Genomic DNA, 19,405 nt, shown 5'->3' with positions numbered 1-19,405 from the left:
TTCCCGTGCTGAACCAGGCACTACCGCACTTTACAGCTATTTTATCTGTTGGCTTAGGCAGGAGCATGAGCTGCGGGCGTGGGAATGCCCCAATGGTCCAAATACAGCTTGAAAATCTAATTTCCTGAAAGCCAGCTATTATATTTCAGGTAGGTTCCCAATGGTAACAACCTGAGGAAGTATCAGTTCACACCACTAGCACAGACTTTCATTACCATTACTCTTATCATTGGCTTGCCCTCAAAAGGGGATAGTGGCAGCACGTAGCAGTTGATGTAACTCTAACAGACAGTTTCTAAGCTCATTTTGGTTCCCTTAGTATGATGATCTGATAGTAAAGATCATAATGTAGAGAGCTCTAAAACCTGTCAACTGTATAACCTTTACATTTAGTTGGATCTCAGCAGATTGTGCCAGTCTTTCTCCTCCATGAACACTGCTGGGCAGTGGGCAATGGCAGCATAAAGCTCCTAAAGGCTCGTAAAGGATGTGATCCATACGCTGTGCAGATAAGAAAAAGGAATCACATGTGCAGGCTTGTACAGGGTTACTCACTGCTGTATAGACCTTGGAGGGAGAACTTTTGCCAGCCTCTTGGACAAACTGGGCAAAGAATTTAAAATCTACACCAACAAAAATAAGCACGCACCCCTGCTCCTCCTTAGGTCTCTCCCCACAGAATTTTCTTTTATTCCCTTCAGAAGGCCAAAGGTTACTGATTCTGTGTGTCAAGGGATTCTGAACGGTCAAGGATGGCAAAGAAGTTTTAGCAAAAGCAACCGATGACGGTATTTTTAGTCTCAGTTGCATGGAAAATACTTCTCAGAGGCTCTGGTGTGTTAAAGTATAAGACATATTTCCTCCTTTTTAGTTTCTGCTGAAAAACAGAACTTCAGAAGTAAATAACAATAACAAAAGAGCAACGGTTCTGAGGGGTAAGTACTTGCGGCTAGTATTGGCAAGCCCCAGATCTCCCATGAGAAAATCTCAGAGTTTCATCCAGTTCACAGAATCACAAAATATTAGAAATTGGAAGGGACCTCAAAAGCTCATCCAGTTCAACCCCTGCCAGAGCAGGATCACCCAGACCAGGTCACACAGGAACGTGTCCAGGTTTTGAATGTCTGCAGAGAAGGAGACTCCACAACCTCCCTGGGCAGCCTGGGCCATGCTCTGTCACCCTCACAGTGAAAAAGTTTTTCCTCATGTTCAGCTTGAACCTCCTATGCTCCAGCTTGCTCCCATTGCCCCTTGTCCTGGCATTGGCTGTCACTGAGCAGAGCCTGGCTCCTTCCTCCTGACACTCGCCCTTTACAAGTTTATAACCATGAATGAGGTCACCTCTCAGTCTCCTCTTCTCTAAGCTAAAAAGACCCAGCTCCCTCAGCCGCTCCTCATAAGGGAGATGCTCCACTCCCTCAGTTGTCTTAGTGGCTCTGCGCTGGACTCTTTCAAGCAATTCCGTGTTCTTCTTGAACTGAGGGGCCCAGAACTGGACACAATATTCCAGATGTGGTCTCACCAGGGCAGATTAGAGGGGAAGGAGAACCTTTCTCAACCTAAATCTCCAGTTCTGGAGATTCAAGGTGCTAAGCTGCTCTAAATAAAATCTGAGGTGAGCTTCCAAGGTTTTGGGTACCTCAGACTCCAAAACATTTTAAGATTTCCTTTCTCTTTCTGCTGTCAGAGGGGAATATTTTTGTTACTGTAGAAACCCTTGGACATGAATTTTTTCAGTTCATTATTCACAGATTCAAAAGCCCACGGAGGGGAGCGGGCGTTGTGGGATGCAGTCAGTGATGACCTAAGACAGAACCAGCAGGCTCCTCTATTAGGAAATGCTCCTGTTTCGAATTAAAAACCTATCTATTTCAAACAGAATCTGCCTCTCTTTCGGACAAAAGTAATGTGTGTGTCTGTACTAGGACCAGAGGAAATTATTAGCAACATGATTTAACCATGCTGTGTAATGGTAGCTCTGTAACAGCAAAAGAGTCACTAATGAGCAATGATACTTCAGTTGCCATAAAAATACAGGCAGGCCATTAGAAATTACTTCTCACAGCACACCAAATTTTTACCTTTTCAATATGCTTTCTCTTTTTTATTTCTTTTTTCAGAGGAAAAATGATTACCATCTGGGTGCCCAAATACATAGATAAAAGCACAGAATGTTGAAATGTTTGCAATTCTGTTCCTCTTTTTGTTATCTGATTTATAGCATGCAAGAGGATTTTAGAATAAACAACACAATTGGCTCCTTTAACCTGCCTATATGCTTTTCACTTTCTATTATAAGTGATTGTACTCCTTTAAATGAAACCTTATAGTTCTCCATAAGAAGACAGACAATCAGGATACAAATATTGACTTTCTGTTTGCCATAGTACAGCTTTTGACAAAACTCGTGTACCTTTTTGGTAATACCTTTCACTGAATATCTGCTTTTCCATACTATGAAGGCTTGAGTTGACAGCAAAATAAATTGCCTATCCATACTACAACATGAAATCTAACTCTAAGTGTTTATTTCAGGCAAATGTTAATAATTCTAGAATATGAGTGATAGTAATAATAATTTAGACATGCAATTGCTTTTCCCCGGGTTCCCACTTAAGGGCTGTAATTTGTTTCATTGGGAATGGATTTTTTTCATCGTGTGACTCCTTCCCTTGTACATGTGGAAAACATTCATATCTAAAAAAAACTGCTTCAAATATTCTGTGAACTCGAATGCATTGATTCTGTTATTGCCTGGTAAGACACATAGTAGCAACCTAATTTGGGGTTTTGGAAAAGAACTCGGAAAGGAAAGAGAAGCATGAAAAAGGCACGGTAAGATGTTTCTACATGTGTTCATTCTTGCACGTTGAAACAAGCTTCCTAACAGACAAACAGGCAGATGTGGAGCTATTTTTTGCATTAAAGCCTTCAGAGTGTGCATTACTCAATCATTCTTCACAGAATGGCAGCAGTGCCTGCACCAACGTGTGCAGCAGCTCAGGTCCAGGTTGCTGCAGCGGTTGAACTCCAACGCCTCCCGAATTGCCAGGTGGGCTCTGCAGACCACAGCAGCCTGGGGCATCCTCTTACGAGGGAGGTTGCTCCACATGGGCTTTTCATTTCTACAGTGGAGGACACAAAAGCCATAGAATCACAGGATCGTTTAGGTTGGAAAAGACCCTTAAGATCCTTGAGTACAACCATAAATGTAATGCTTCCAAGTCCACCACTAAGCCATGTCCCCAAGCACCACTTTTCCACATCTTTTAAATGCTTTCAGGGATGGGGACTCTATCACTTCCCTGCCTGTTCCAGTGTTTGAAAACCCTTTTGGTGAATAATAATTTCCTAATATCCAGTCTAAACCTCCACTCCAGGGAAGGTCCAACAGTAACTGACCCTGAGCAGCACAAATATAGCTGAGGTCCAGCCCCTTCTCTGAACTCCAGGAAATACTGCCCATGCTGTTTTGCAGGAGCCAAGCTCTCCTCTAATATAGGTAATTATGGTAGCAAATATTTCTGGCAAGCTCCTTATTCTGGTAAGCAATAACCAAGATCAGGAACAGTCTTAGGCATGCTATGCAAATCTAAGTTTTACCTACAAAATTAGGGCAAATAGATGTATAAGGAAAGTACAGCTGTAACCAGTATAACCGTCTGCAAAATCCCTAGAGTGGGTTTGGTTTTATCAGCAGAAAAAGCCACTTCCTCACTCCTTGCCTGCAGGATAACTGATATGTAACACCAGCAAGCGAGGTTCAAATCCTTGGCAGTGGCTATACCATAGTCCTCTACCAGTACCAAGTGTGCATGGTAGTGGATAGTTCACTTCTAAGTTTTTTGAATGTATGTAATCTTCTATCTGAGGCTTACAAAAGTCCAGCCAGCAAATGTCCTTCAGTTTCAGACAGAAAAATGTTATCCCCACTTCGAAATTGGGTAAATTTAAGCACAAATAACCTCAATAGAACTGTGCTGCATGTTTTATATAACTTGTGCCTTTAAATCTCTGCCTTGTTCGTACACTTCTTGCATAACAATCTGCCCTAAACCAAGCTGCCAGAACAATTTCTGTGCGTGAGCACTAAGCAGCAGTGGTACCTGCATCTCTCCTGTAAGCAAACCTGTTCTTAAGCATGTGGTGTATTTTCACAAACACCCTTTTTTATCATTATAGTTTACTTTAGTGACTGCAAGATTTCACATACCAACATGTACAAGTGCAGCTATGGTTAACTTCATCTCTCCTTTCCGCAAAGATTGTGGCATTTTTGTCTATTAGCGACAACTGAAGGGTGAAACCATTCTAGATGGAGGTTCATGCAAGCACAAGAGCAACTGCAGAAGAGCTGATAATGTTTTGTTTTCTACAGATACAGGTCTGGTCAATCAGTGAAATGTTTCTGAATCACTGTTCCTAAATCAGGCCCTGCTTAACTTGTTGGGCTGCAGGGTATTGCATGGTGATTTACTGTTAAAGGCAACTTTGTGATTGGATAAATTCCAGCAAATCTGTTCCCATTGCTCATGAACAACTTAAAAAAATCAGCTAAACAGGATGTACTGATAAACGCTGCAACATTGGCCAAAAGCTCACTATTACTTTTCATGAAGCCCATATAAATAATTTTAAAATAAACATCTGACAATCTCCCAGCTTCTACCAACCTCCTTTGACAATTCATGGAAACAGGAGCGTCTGTAAAGCACAGCGCTGAATTTTAAGGGCTGCTCATTGTAGAGCATTCTTATTTGAACCAGAGCCATTAACTTTGAGTTTCTGAGGTTTCCGAGCAGTCTGACATCAACATCAATATTGTCCCAACGTAGGTAGTAGGTGCAGTGATGCTCTGTTTCATAATCTCAAACCACAACAGAGCAGGGAGTTCAACTGCTGAGCTACAGGTGCAGTTGCTGCAAGCCAGAGGCTGGTCCTGAAGGGGCAAAGCAGGACAGATTCCTGGTGGCTTTTTGAAAATCCAAACAATTAGATTCTTTAAGTGGGTGAAGTCTTACCCTCAGTAATGCATTTACTCCCTGGGATAAAGGCAAGGCTGGATTTCACTCCATCACTTGAAACAATTTAAGAAGTGCCACCATTTGACATTGCTGACAGCAAGCTCCAGCAAGTGTAAACTGAGCTGGCTGCTGATTTAGTTCAAGGGAAATGTCAAGCAAGGCTCACACGAGCACTATAAAAAGCCATTGGGAAGTTGGACTCCATCAGCAAGAGAACTTAGCGCAAGGTGAAATGGAGCAGCCACCAGCTGAGGGTTCCAAGCAGCAGTGAGGATCTGCAGCCCCATGAGCAGGAGGAGAGGGCAAAGCTGAACTTCTCAGGGAGCAGAAAGCAGAAACCTCAGGAGCATTTCCATGGTCACCTCGGAGCTGTGCTAGGAGAGGGGGAAGAGTGGGAGAGAGAAAGGGGTGCCCTGCACAGACCTTCTCCAAGGGGTGCTGAGCTGTCTTGGCAGAGCAGGAGGGGAGAAAACACCGAGGATGAAGGCACAGAAACCCGATTTTGGGACAACCTTGTGTACACCACAGCTCAGCAGGAGCAAGCAAGTCCCACAGCAGCAGGCAGGGGCTGCGAGCCAGGCACCCGCCCCGGTGGCAACACAACGCGGAGTCACAGGCAAAGCAGCACCTCGCAGCACCCTGTGATGTCAGTCAGGTCACTGTGCACATGTAAACACGGCTGCTGTGGTGAAGCCGGGACACTCCACTTCCTCCTGACGGCACGGTTGCATTTTGCTGGGTTGCTGCCTGAAAAGGTAAGGCTGCTTTTGTGCTCCCTCTTTGTGACCCAGAACCAAGACTGAGGAGTTGATGCAATGTTTCCTACAAAAACATTGCGTTCCTCATGCTTTTTCTGAGGGCTTGGCTCTTGCCAGGAGATTTGTGGCTCTTTGAGTTTTGCAAAAACAGCAGTCCTCCTTGCATGCCAGTCCTCTATAAGGATGCGTGGAGGAGTCAAAACAGCGGCTGCATGAAATTGCTGTTGCTAGAGAAAGCAAAATGTTGCAGCTCGGGCAATTACTAGTTCTCCAACTGCTCGCCGGTGTCATTACTAGTTTCTTTCTTTTGCGTGATTTCTCAGGGAATATCTTTTATTTTAAAAACATACTTGACAGTAAGGAAAACTTGCAAATCTGTTTTTTTCTAATGGTGATTTATATTACCATAAAAAACCCCCTACATGCTGCCTGTCTTTGTGCCACCCAATGCTCTTTGACTGAATTGTAACAGTAGGAAATTATTATCGGTCAGGCGGACACAATATGACAAAAATAGCAAGATTGCTCAGACTTGTTTTTGTTAATGAGAATCCTGAGGCAGTTCCAACTCATCATTCAGACTGCAGCCACTGATCTGGATTAAAACTTAACTTACTTCGTGGGCTGAAACTTTTAAGCTGTACTTTATAAAAGGTGGTTTACTGATGGGCTTGCATTGGCTTGTAGCAGCAGCTCAGCTCTGATGGGACCCCAGCAATGTAGCAGATACGCAGTCCGGCAGTTATAGACAGGGTTCATAGCAGGTGGGCCTAAATCTGAAATTTCTTAAAGTAAACCAAAAGGGAATGGCACTGAAGGTGAGTCAGGATGTCAAACCTGGCCTGCCGCAGGTTTCTGTAGGAGAGAACTTCAGCAGCAGGCTGGGGCAGTGGGATGTGTGAAGCAGGAGTGTGATTTTGTTCAAGTGCATGTTTTCTGTTGTGAAGTGAAAGTGCTGAGACCCTGGCTCTGATGTGAACATCACCAGCCACGAGAATTGCATCCACGGTGGTTGTCCACCCGTGGGACAGCCCTTGCCCAGCCTGGAGCAAGTTCTCCAATGCAGCTGCCCGAACTGCAGAAGTGAGAATTAGCCTAGCATTGCAAACTGACAACATCTCATCGCAACAGATCAGATGGCCCAGATCTGCTCTTTTTTGTGGAATCAGAATAGCAGAAAAAGTACCCTTAACTGTAGAACTTTCCACTTCTGACTGTGGAGGTTTCATACCGAAGTGCGAGTGCAATACGTGACATGTTCACAGCCGTGCAATGAGGGTAGAGGCATTTGTGTCTTAATCAAATCAATTAACCTGTCTGCTGATGAGCATGCCAGAAAGATCCTATTCCTGTGCTTCTAAGTCCTATCAAGATGAACATCTTTTTCCTAGAAATGCCACATATAGTTTCCAAACGTCCAACTACAAGTAGTAAAGTGCACACTTAATTATGTCCTTATTGCAACAGCCTTGGAAATAGCCTCTCATTGAAATGTAAAAAACAGTAGTTAGGTAACAGTGTGTTTATTTACTACAATTTTTTTTGACATTTCATGTTCTGAAAGCAATGTCCCTGGCAATACGCAAATAAGCATCCACAAAATCTGACAGAGCTTTTCAGCCTTGCTCCTTTGCTGTATGTACATCATGCAGCAAATGACTTTGCTTTCTTAATAGCTTTGGAGACCTAAGTTCAGAGAGAAATTCACTGATATCTGTGCTTCTGCTTTTCTGCACAGGTGGGAATTTAAGGGGCCAGTGCAGAATTAAGCTTCAATCTGAACAAGAGGAGTGGAAAGAAGGGCAGAAATCCAATCGTTTTGTAGTCCCCCGTACATATGCCTGGGTGCAAGAGATATTTTAACCTCATTATATTTTTATGACTTTGTAATGAAGTCATTTGTTCTCAGAAAGTGCCTTGTTTTAATGAGCCTGCACACATCACTCATGTAGATATTAATTGGGTTAATGCTTTTGCACTACCAGCCAGGTCACCCTGCTCAGACCACTTCATTGTAAATGGCCTGACCCTGAATGCATTGCACGCAAAGGAGAGGCTTTTCCTGACTCTGTGTCATTTTTCTGTCTCCTGTTCATCAGTCATGGTGTTACATTTGCTCAACGTTGTGGGGCTCAGTGCCTTTTGGTTCCAAGGTTCAAAGCAGCTCCCTACTCTCCATCAAGGTGCAGCTTTTCAGGACACTTCTACCTGTAAATACCAGCAATGTGAAGATGACTGTTGAGAGCATTTTTTTTCTAATGTCTGTTATTCAGCAAGACAAATATGTTTCAAATTGGGATTGCTCTAGAAGACAGCAACACAAACTCATGAGAATGCAGTCACACCACCGCCTCTGCCTCCCACCACTCAGACAGCCCTGATCCCTTGGGAGTCAGCAAACGGCCTTAAAGAGGAGGTCAAAGAAATGAAATTTTGATTAACTCTGACACCTTGTGGACAATTAGCAGATGTAGATGAAGGCCAAGGAGGAACCTGTCCATGCTGTGGGCTCCATCATGGTCTCAGGCCTTGCAGCCCAGACCATGGCTCATCTGTGTGCCTGGGCAGTTTGCTACTATCAGAAAGTGGAGGTTGAATTCTGGTATCAAGCGTGTGTGCTCAGCATCACCCTCATGTTACAACAGACACATCCTGGACACGTCGGTTTACCCTAAATGGCTCCATTCAGAGGCCAGTTTGAGTCAGCAGCCTGAACTTGATTATTCTGATTGCTGACGTTGTGGTCTGGTCCTTAGCTGTCACATGAAATGTAAATAAGGACTGACTGCATCTGGGGACCTCAATAAGCAAACTGACTGTTATGACTCATTTGAACTGAAGAATGCGCATCCACTGGCCAGCATCTAAATATGAGCATGCCCTTAAAATAAAACATTTTGCAAAGGTACCTAATCCTTCATGGTTTCAATGGCCATCTAGCACTTGTGTTTTGGAGGAGCACCAGCCAGTCAGCCTAACTTTGACATCCAAAGGAAGCCAGGCAGCTAATAACTTTGAAAGTGGCTCATTAATGTCTTAATGAGACAGAAATTGGGTGTAATGAGCAGCGCTCTTACTGTGGACAAGGGCAGCAGTCAGCACATCTGGCTAGAGCTGCAGCAGAACTAGATGGAAAGGGATCACAGACCTCAGAAGTACCAGGAATTCACAGCACTCTCAAGAAATGGGATGTAACCCAAATTTACTGCTCTAAGAAGCAACACCCTGAGTAAACACTCCAGTGCTCTTCTCCATGCCCTGTCCACTCCGTCTCAGTTTCCTGAGGAAGCATCAGAAAGGAGAATGAGAGGTCTTCAGTGTTGCTTCTCAGATTGGTGGCAATCAGGCCATGGGTCAGATGCATCTTTCTCCCTCATTTTCAGCACCCTTTGAGCTCTCTTCCCTCCTCATAGGCATGTCATGGCCTTGTGACAGGAGTAAGACTGTGGTGTCCTCGGGTGGGGGCAGCTGTGGACACCCCACCACAGAGCAGAGCTTCTGATCCCAGAGCTGCCTTGGCGTAAGGGTTATTGGGAGCAAATTGTAGACTGGAGGGACACAATCAGCCTGGGAGGTGTTCTCTGAGGCACCTTGCCTCCATGTACTTGTGCCGTCTTGGTGACAAAAAGGGCTTAGATAGAGGGTTTCTCAACTGCAGTATTTCTTTGATGTTTGGTCCAACTGAAGGATGTAGCCCAGTTGCTAAAGCCGAGGCTGCTGCAGGAGATAGATAAACATGCAGACATTGCTTTTTTGAAGACCATGAGAAAATGAAAGACAAGTTTAGAAAGAAAAGCAAGAAAGTTGCTGTTCAGAAAGTGGTTAGGTGGCCCAGCTCGCCGTCAGCATCAGCCAGAGCCACTGCGTCCGTGGTGAGGGTGGCCCGTGTCCCATGCTGGGACCTTGCCACGTCTGGACATTTCTAGGGCCTGAATTACAACTCTTCCATAGCAGCCGAACGGTGTCTGGATGAGCTGCCAAGTCCAAGTACTGCAACGGTTACCAAGCTCAAAAAACAGCTATTTGTGTTCTTTGTCACTTGAGAGCTCTAAACATTCCTCTTTTTTTGTAACATGAAGGAAAAATTCATTAGTAACAGGGTACGGGTTACTAATATCTACCTACGAACACTTTTTTGGGCAAATGTCCCTTGCCAGTGTGCAGGAAATGAGTCAGAAGGAATGAATCAGTGTCTGCAGTGCCACATGAAATGGGAAGCTGATATTCAATTTTAACCGTTGTATTAGACACAGGAGGGAACCACTGTAAAGAGAATTATGACCCTATGGGGAAATACCCGATAAAACCAAACTCCTCCTGCCCGTGTTGCCTTACTGAAGACAAGCCCTGGTTACCAAAGCTGACAAAAGAAAGATGGCTCAACAGTTCCCCATGTGACATTTCACCATCTCTACTCTATGAATCAAAGGAAAGCCAGAAATTGGAAGTATCCAAAAATAAAATTATCTGATGAAAAAAAAGTGCTATACAGAGGCTGCTGGTGTGATGAGAAATGGAGGTTGGTGATCTGCTTAGGTCCCTGCTCATTACATTATCTGAGGTACATGGCAGCACTGACTGCATTTACAACAGTCAAACATTTCAAGCTCGCTCCCTGCCCTTTTCCGCATGGCCTGTCCCCATCATGCCAGAGAAGGTGTGTCCATGAGCTCCACTGACAGGGCCAGGAGACATGCCACCTGCCCAATGCCTCGTGTACAGCTTAACAGCAGGTATGATTTGGTTGGTACCCACATTTTGGTCGTTGGGTCATGTGGTAGCTCACACGCAAAGTCTGGGCTGTGGTGTATGTTCCTCCCATGTATTCTTCCCCTGCTAGCCAGAGACCAAACCACAGATGATCCTGAGCTGCCAAAATAATAGGCAGCTTCTCCTGCTCTTCCGTTAGCAGCATGGCACAGCTTCAGCTATGCTCATGGCACTCGAACAGCCCAGCAAGGGGATTGACAACAGGAATGATCCCCCACCTCTGCATGAATAGTGAGAGACCTCTGAAAGGGCAGCTTTGAAGAAGATAGCAGGATGTTTGACATTTCCAAACCTCTACTTTGTACTGAATAGTCAAATAGGAAATGCGAATGCGAGTATCAACAACTCTTGCAGTGCCTTTGCCTTTACAGCCTTTGTTTTTGTTCTCTATAGGAATGACCCACTCACCCTATACCACAACAGCCGTTTCCAGCAGCCTGGAGATGACGCAGAGCAACCAGACCTGCTCCAGTCACAATATAACATTCAAAAACAGCCTGTATGCAACCACTTACACCATCATATTCATCCCCGGTCTTCTGGCAAACAGCGCTGCCTTATGGGTCTTGTGCCGCTTCATCAGCAAGAAGAACAAAGCCGTCATCTTCATGATCAACCTGGCCGTGGCTGACCTGGCTCACGTCCTCTCACTGCCACTGCGAATATACTATTATATAAACTCCACGTGGCCTTTTGGGACATTCCTTTGCTTACTGTGTTTCTACCTGAAGTACCTCAACATGTATGCCAGCATTTGCTTCCTCACCTGCATTAGCATTCAGAGGTATTTCTTCCTGTATCAGCCGTTCAAAGCCAAGGACTGGAAGCGGCGGTATGATGTAGCCATCAGCGCTATAGTGTGGCTTGTCGTTGGGGTGGCATGTTTGCCATTCCCCATCATGCGGACCTACATGGACAAAAACTCAAGTACCTGCTTTGCAGACCTTCAAGTCCGGCAGATCAAAAGCAACGTGGCGACTGTGCTGATGACGGGTGCGGCAGAGCTCTTCGGATTCATAGGACCACTCATCATTATTTTATTCTGTACTTGGAAAACAAAAGACTCTCTTCGGGGCTTCCAGATACCACTGCAAAACAGCAGTGAGAGGCGGAAGGCTTTAAGGATGGTTTCCATGTGTGCCATCGTGTTCTGCGTGTGTTTCGCACCTTACCACATAAATTTCTTTTTCTACATGTTGGTGAAAGAAAATGTCATTACAGACTGCTTCCTGAGTACCATCACGCTCTACACCCAACCCTTTTGCTTAAGTCTTGCGAGTCTGGACTGCTGTTTGGATCCGATCCTGTATTTCTTTATGACTTCGGAGTTTCAGGACCAGATATCAAGGCACAGCAGCATGGTCATCAGGAGTCGGCTCATGAGCAAAGAGAGCGGCTCATCACTTAAGGAATGACAGGAGAGCCAGCTGAAAAGAATTAAGGTATTTCATATGAAATCTGAAACTGTTCTGTGATACTTGATTACCAACTCGGTTGTGGAAGATCCTGCAAGTTTATTCAGGGGAGTTTTGTGGCAGTGGAAATCTCTCAACATATAGAAGATAAAACGCTGTTTAAGATCAATGTGTTGGAAGCTGATGAGCAAACCAACTGGTATGACACCACCTACCACTGTGCCATCCATGCCTGACCTCACTGGTCTAGAAAATACATAGGAGAGAGTGACAAAGCTTTTACTAGGAAATGGTGGAAATGTCTCAGGAGCTTATCTTCTATTTTCCCAACTCCATGGCTCTATGATCAAGCCAAAGACAATCCCACATCCATACACTGACATCCACTGAAGTGTCTTCTCTGCTAAACACACAACGCATACAAGAACCTGGAAATGGCCAGTAACAATGAATGGCATTTTTGGTCTCTGCACTCAGGGTTGCAGACATGTGAAGTTTGGCAGCTTGACTTAGCACAGCGACCCTGGCTTTGAGTGCATCACTTACCTCTGCTTCACCTTTCCTGCACTTCTTCCCCTGCTATCGCTCATTATTTCCTCCTCACTCAGCTCTTAATTACTGATGCAACACCTACAGCTGGCACAAGACCCTCTGCAAGACAGATTCTCCTGACAGCTCCTCAAACACTTCAGAGAGTGGGACCTTCCCATGCTCCAAGTGACTGCCTTCCCCTCCAAGCTGTCCCTATTGCCAAGGGGATGCACCAGCATGTGGCCTTCACCTTTGGACCCTGATTGGCAGGACCACTGGGAGCACAACACAGACTGGGTTCAGCCAGATTTGGCATCGGTCCCCGTGGATTTGGTGATGCTGATAGGACCATCCAGGTCCTCACTTTCTTCTGCATGTGACTTCTTTGACCCAGAGAAGAATCCTCTGATGGATCCGCCCTGCAAAGCTCAACGGGTTCAATTGACATATCTTTTAAAAAAGAGAGGTGTCCTCGCCAAGGTGATTTCCTCGGTCCCCGTGGATTTGGTGATGCTGATAGGACCATCCAGGTCCTCACTTTCTTCTGCATGTGACTTCTTTGACCCAGAGAAGAATCCTCTGATGGATCCGCCCTGAACCTGATCCGCTCAACGGGTTCAATTGACGTATCTTTTAAAAAAGAGAGGTGTCCTCGCCAAGGTGATTTCACTAACAGACCATAGGCTAATTTCTTAAGTAAATTACAGACTGTGATTTTTTCCACCAGCTCCTTTCATGATCTTAATGTTTACGTGTTTATAACTTCATCGGCTATGAAGATATGAAAAGCAGTGACAAGAAAGGATGTCATTTACACCTTATTTGAAATTAGTGACAGCTCTTCATCCATGTTCACCCACTCTACGTAACTTCAAGAGTATCCCCGTGATACCTGAGGACTGTTTTGGCTGAACACAGGTGCTGATTTATTGCCTTTGAAAACCTGTGGTTTTTTCAAAAGGAATGCGTACAATTCTAGTAAGCACCAGCATCTTACATGTTGTTACAGAAATAGAATACCAGAAACGCTTGCTAGATATATTTTATATCTAACTACTCAGTTCCAATTAATTACACTTTAACTCAGCCAAGAATTTTCTGCATATTATGTTTTTCCACTTGGGAAAAAGCGAACACAGCCAGGTTTAAATAACCATAACACCAGGGTTCCTCTAACAAGCAGCGAAGACAGACTGATTAAAAACTCTTGTACAAGTTCTCCTCCCATTTGTGAGATTATGATTATGGGCTACAGTACGATGAAAATAATCCTACATGTAGATAGGTGAAAATACCAAAATATGCTTATCTGAAGGAAGAAACAATTTTTGTCAGTTTAGTAGTTTTCTCATAAGCTAGACACTGTATAACGTTGTCAGTGAAGGAGACGTCAGTTTGAATGCTTGCTTTGAGTATTTCTGTGGACCTTGATCACTAGCATGTGACGGTGAGCTGTTTACTGTGATATGTTTTTCTTACACAATTCTCCATTTATCAGGTCAAAGCAAGTTGAAGGCACTGTTATAGTAACTATGTAGCTTGTCCTACATTTTTCTTCCCAAAACCTGATGCTTAAAAAAATAAACGCATTTTTGCAAATGCAAGCTGAGTTTCATAGTTATCACTTATACCTAGAAGACTGCATGGGGTCAGCTCCTCCTTGAATCAAAGAATTCAAGTGAAGTGCATTAATTTTTATTATTCTTAAGCAGATCGCTCACGTGTGTACAGAAATGTTTCCACCCCACTCTAATATGACTGGTGCTTATTTTACCTTTTTTTTTTTTAACTACAACACTTACATTGAATTTAGAGGTATTTTGGGGAGAGAAAGGTTCTCCATGGGAATAGCTGTGCTGCTGGTGGTGCACGACCAGGTGAGAAGCAACTGTATCATTTTTACATGCGGGCAGGACTGCAGAAACCATCTCTCTATATTTCATCCAGCAATCATTTTGCAGATCCATATCTATGTGGCTTAAAAAAGCACTCACGCCATTTATTACAAGATTGGTACTAAAGCAGAAATTGGTGATCATAGCCCCCTACACACTGCAAGTTATAACATGGACCTGGCAGGGAATACCTGCTCCAAAATCTGAATGTCCCAAAAAGTGATGGTGGCTCTCTCACCCTTAACCTTAACACCAAATTTGGTGGCTCCATAAGGGATAACACTCCCTGCCACCATGATGGCACCCAGGGCACCTTGGGTGCTCACTCACCCCCTTAGTCCTCCCAAAACTGTCCTTTTTTCACACTGGAGCCCCAGCCTGTGAGGAAAAGTCACACACAACACTCAGCCTTTCAAGTCAAATCAATTTGATGTGCAGGAAACTTGGTCTAATGGTTTCTTCTGGTGTGTGGGAAAGCGTACTGGTTTTGGCTGGGATAGACTTAAGTAGGCTGTGCGATGCTTAGTTTGCAGATGGGGTTAAACCGCAACAGACAGCTAGCCAGGGTGGTGAGCTAGCCCAGAGAGCAACAATTCAAAGTAGAAAGTAGTCAAGGAAAACTTGTAATATCCTGAAAGCACATAGAAAGTCAAAGACTGCTGGTTTGGCCTCCACAAGCCCATCTATGAAACTCCAAGCTTTTAGTTCAAGTTCTCCAAAACCTCAGTGGTGTGTCTCAGGAGAAGAACAGATTAATTTGGCGTAACTGCTGAGGAGAACAGTATTTCAGCTGTCTTCATGACTGGGAGGTGTTGGATCCAACACAAGACCTGGGGCTGCAGGTGTTGGCTTTGCCTGCCAGAGCTCTCACACTTTCAAAGGCACAATGTGCCCAGCTCTGGTTCCTGTAATTCACCCCATTTCCTGTGACCACAAAACATGTTTACTATTTTGAAGAGAGGAAATATAATTTTATGATGTTACTCCTGGATTCTCTCTTGTGCTGGTCCCTCTGCCCAGTCTATAAAAAGAAGACAACTTCATCCTTCTTGGACAGGCACAAAAGTAAAGATGCCACAGAAAAGCAGATGTTAACAGGATTGAGAGGCTGGGTACAGCTGTGCAGTTTTGTGAAGGATGGATCTGAAGGGCTCCACTGGTACTGGGGCAACCCTGTGTCAAACCTCACCCCAAAGGGAACTGCTCAGGGTGGACACACAGGGAGGTCTCCAAGCCACCCACACTGATGACAGTGCACATCCCCAATGGCATGGCCCTGGACAAAACCACAGTATGATGTATTTTCCTTCCCTAACACATGAGCCATTCACCTGTAAGCAAAATAAAATGTGTTTCCTTGCAGTGCCTATCTTAAGTGGTATCAGAGGTCTGGTAATTCCTCTCCTTCTTGAGAAAGGGCTCTCCTGTGCTTGACAGCAGACACACTTGGAGAGAAACCCCATGCTACTCTTCATGGGGTTTAATGCCTTTCTGCAGCCTCAGGCTCTAAGCTGCAGGATCTTGCAAGTACCTCAGCTCCATTTTCTTTCCTTAAATGAAATTACCAGCTTTATGTGCACAGAAAAAAACCCCAAAATATGCTGTAAATGCAAGATAACAGCTCAACAACTAGAAACCAGCTCAAAAATATGAAAACCCTTCATTGCCTTTAACAGATTTTGAGGCTATGACTGGTGCATTTTGACCAAAAATGCCAGGTCTGTGGATTACACAAGGGCTTAGCCCAAAAAGGTAGGGAGTGACCAACAATTACCTTCTGTAAAATAAATTAAAGCTTCCTAAAAATGCTGCCCCTGTGCCACAGGGCACCAGGGACTTGTCCAGCCCCATGGGCCATGTGCCAACTGCTCTGGTCAAGCCATAGAAAGTCTCTACACAAGGGTGAGTTGCTTTGTGTGAATAAGACCTCCTCCTCCTGAATGGGCCCCTGTTTCACACATCCTTCAGGTGCATCCTGTCAGATATTTCTAAATGCTGAGTGCTTAAAGAGATGCTGGTCATATGCATTTGGCCTTCTGCCCACAGGATATCAGGCTAAAGGCAAAGACAACCTTTATCTGGAGGCCTTAGATAAAGTCTCACAGTCATTTAAAAAAAATTCTTTGCGTCTTCTGCCTTTGAAGGTACAACATTGCATAGCATAAAATGCATGTTAAATATTAAGAATGAGCCAGGAGACCAGAAATACTTAACAAAAATATGTCTACAGTTGAAAAGAATGGAGAGGTTGATTAGTTTATGTTGAACGAAGAGGCTTGAGGTTTGTCAATCCATCAGCCCTTTGTGACCAGGAAGGTTGTGATCTTCTGCAAAAGTACTCCAAAAGCCGATGAGCAGAAGAAGGACTTGACGTGGTTCTGAACCCCCAAGTGGGAGTCTGACACCACTGACCTCTCCTTCCTCAGCAGCCCTGTGGTAAACACATACCTAAAAATAGTGCTCAGGGATGGCTGGATACAGCACTGGATGTGTGCTGTGGACACAGGGGTAGGATGTCCTAGGCAGGATATCCTGATAAAACAGCCACTTCACTTTGGATAAACCTTTAACCTCTGGAGAGGAATGGGGTGCAAATACATGAGCACTCTTTTTTCCCCCCAAGGATCAGCATCAGTTGCTGAAAAAAATGCACAAGAAAAATACCTGGAATGATAAACAGCTCTTGCATCCTCCAAATCACTTTGCTCTTAGCTGAGACAAGGAGCATGGAACTTCACAGGTACTTATTTGCAGGAGGTTACTTTTACATGATGGATAAGCAAGTGGTAATACAGAAACACATAGACGTCTACAAAGTTTGGTATATAAATTTTAAAATGGTCTCGTCCTTGCAATGACATTCACCAACAGATTTAGGTAGCTGCATCTGCACTGACCACAGGACACTCCAGCTCAAGGATCCTCTTCTTCATTCTCCACACACTGTCATGAAGCACCACTTAATGGCACGGGAGAACACTCGGGTCCCTGTGCTCAGCATCGCTGCTGGCACGGAGAAACCCTGGTGATGGGCTCCGCTGCTGTGGGGAGAGATGCACACCTGATCCCAGACCCTGCGCTGGTGACTTATCCTACAATTTAACGTTATCATAGCTTCCTTCTTTCATTTCTCTCCTACAGTTATGTTTCTGTTAATCTTGCAGTGTCATGGGACTGAAATTTATTTACAGAAATATCTATTTACAGAAAAATAGATGAGTAAAGCAAGAACAGTTCTATTTATACATCACCTACAGGAAGAAAGGGAAAGATGCCAATAGCCATATTATTGTTGCAAGCCCTGGGCTGTAAGATGGGACACTGTATCAAATAAAACTGTTCAACTGGAAATGAAGCAGCTCATAAGAAGTTACACTTCAATATATGCCAGTCTTCAGCAATTCAGAATGAAGAAGGTCATGCTTAGTAGGCAGTAAAAGAACAAAAACGTATATATATATCCATATATACATGGGAAGGGAATTAAAGGGAGCAAAAAGATTAAAAAGAATTGAGAGTGATGCACATTATGGTTGGTTTTGTTTTTTTTTTTAATAATAGTGTTTTGGGAAAATCTCCACCTTAAACTATCATATTATTTCAGAATTAAAGTCTAAGCCCTTAGCTTTAAGCCTATAGCCTCGACAGTCTGAGGCTAACCAAACTTCCGAGAAAATGAAGGAAAATCACCACGTTCCAGTAACTTACATGGGCACGAGTTTCAGTTTTCCTTTAGCGAGCACTTATGGGAAGATTTTTGCCTCTGTACCTCACAGTTTTTAGCAAGCAAATGGCAATGACCGTGGATAAAAGCAGAAGCAGCTCAACCAAAGGACACTGTCACCTAACACAACTTGTGAGCAAAAAAGAAGGGAAGAAATCCATGTCCGAATTCTTTATCGCACAGTGGTTGGATCCGAAGACGTCATCGCCTTCCCAGTTGTTTTAACGTCATTAGCTGTACATGGTTTGTGTGGCAAAGAGAAACAAAATACAGGATTTCCTGCTCTGCAGCCACTGTACTGAGCTGCAGATGCCGGCAGGAATCCAGTGCTCCGAAAACATGTGGAAGTTTAACGAGGAGTCGCTGGAGCTGGGGCTGCTGTGAAAACCGGTAGAGAATAAAAGCAGAAAGCTCACTCCTCCTGCTCTCTAGCATGGATGTCACCCCCCTGAAGGATGGGAGTCACAGGAAGGTAAGCTCAACTTCTGCTGCGTGTTTTCTTCAGTAGATCAAAGCTGTCACAGTTTTGAGCATTATCACTTCTTTGATTTTAGCTCTTCAAGAGATCTTACCAGGCAGAAGCAACATCCTCAGCAGCTTCTGGCCACGTATTTCTGTCTCGCTGGGCTCCGAGGGGTGGGTGAGCAGAGCTTGGTGCAGCCAAGCAGGGGAAACCCTGTTTTATCCAAAATACTTCAATTTCAATACTTCAACCTATCAGCTCTGTTTATGTGCTTCCTATTAGTACCTGAATTAAGCAAACAAAATTACTGCTTAAACTCCAAGTGCCAGAAAGCCTCTACTACTTTCAAATCCGGAGCTTATTTCAAGCCAAAGGATGATTTTTTTTAATCTTATTTTTTTTCCTAAACTGCTTTTCCTTTTCAGTTCTGCCCAAGCCCCCCCAGCTCCAGGGTCCCCAAAACCAGGGGTTCTCCCTGGCCACACCTGGCACACAGCTTTAGCCCAATTTGTCCAGCCAAGCCATGGAAAAGATGAGAGTGAGTTTGCCAGTGGATTTGGGAGCAGTAAATGCAACACTGCAGCAACGTGGGGCTGGGTGGGGTGCAGAGTGATTCAGAGTAGCCAGGCGATTTCCCATCATGACAGCCACAGACGCCTCCAGGAACAGATAGTGCTAACGTACTCAGAAAAAAGAATCGCGAGTGTTTTAATAGCTGCCTTAACCTCCTAATTAATTACCAAGTTACTGGATGTTTAATGAATTGCAGTGCTACCTCCATAACCAGTGGTTGTACTCCGCTGGCAGCAATACTGGTCATCCCTC

The 19,405-nt window shown here is 44.3% G+C and overlaps 1 protein-coding gene across 1 annotated transcript; it reads left to right on the top strand.

Moving 5' to 3' along the window:
• The first annotated feature begins 10,995 nt into the window (after positions 1-10,995).
• On the top strand, positions 10,996-12,027 carry LOC104544890 (putative P2Y purinoceptor 10). Its single transcript, XM_010189893.1, is given in 1 exon segment — positions 10,996-12,027. A coding segment is annotated over 1 exon segment (1,032 nt).
• The last annotated feature ends 7,378 nt before the right edge of the window (positions 12,028-19,405 follow it).

Source organism: Mesitornis unicolor, unplaced genomic scaffold (assembly GCF_000695765.1).
Source record: "Mesitornis unicolor isolate BGI_N332 unplaced genomic scaffold, ASM69576v1 scaffold948, whole genome shotgun sequence".
NCBI lineage: Eukaryota > Metazoa > Chordata > Aves > Mesitornithiformes > Mesitornithidae > Mesitornis > Mesitornis unicolor.
This window is presented reverse-complemented; position numbering and strand designations above follow the sequence as displayed.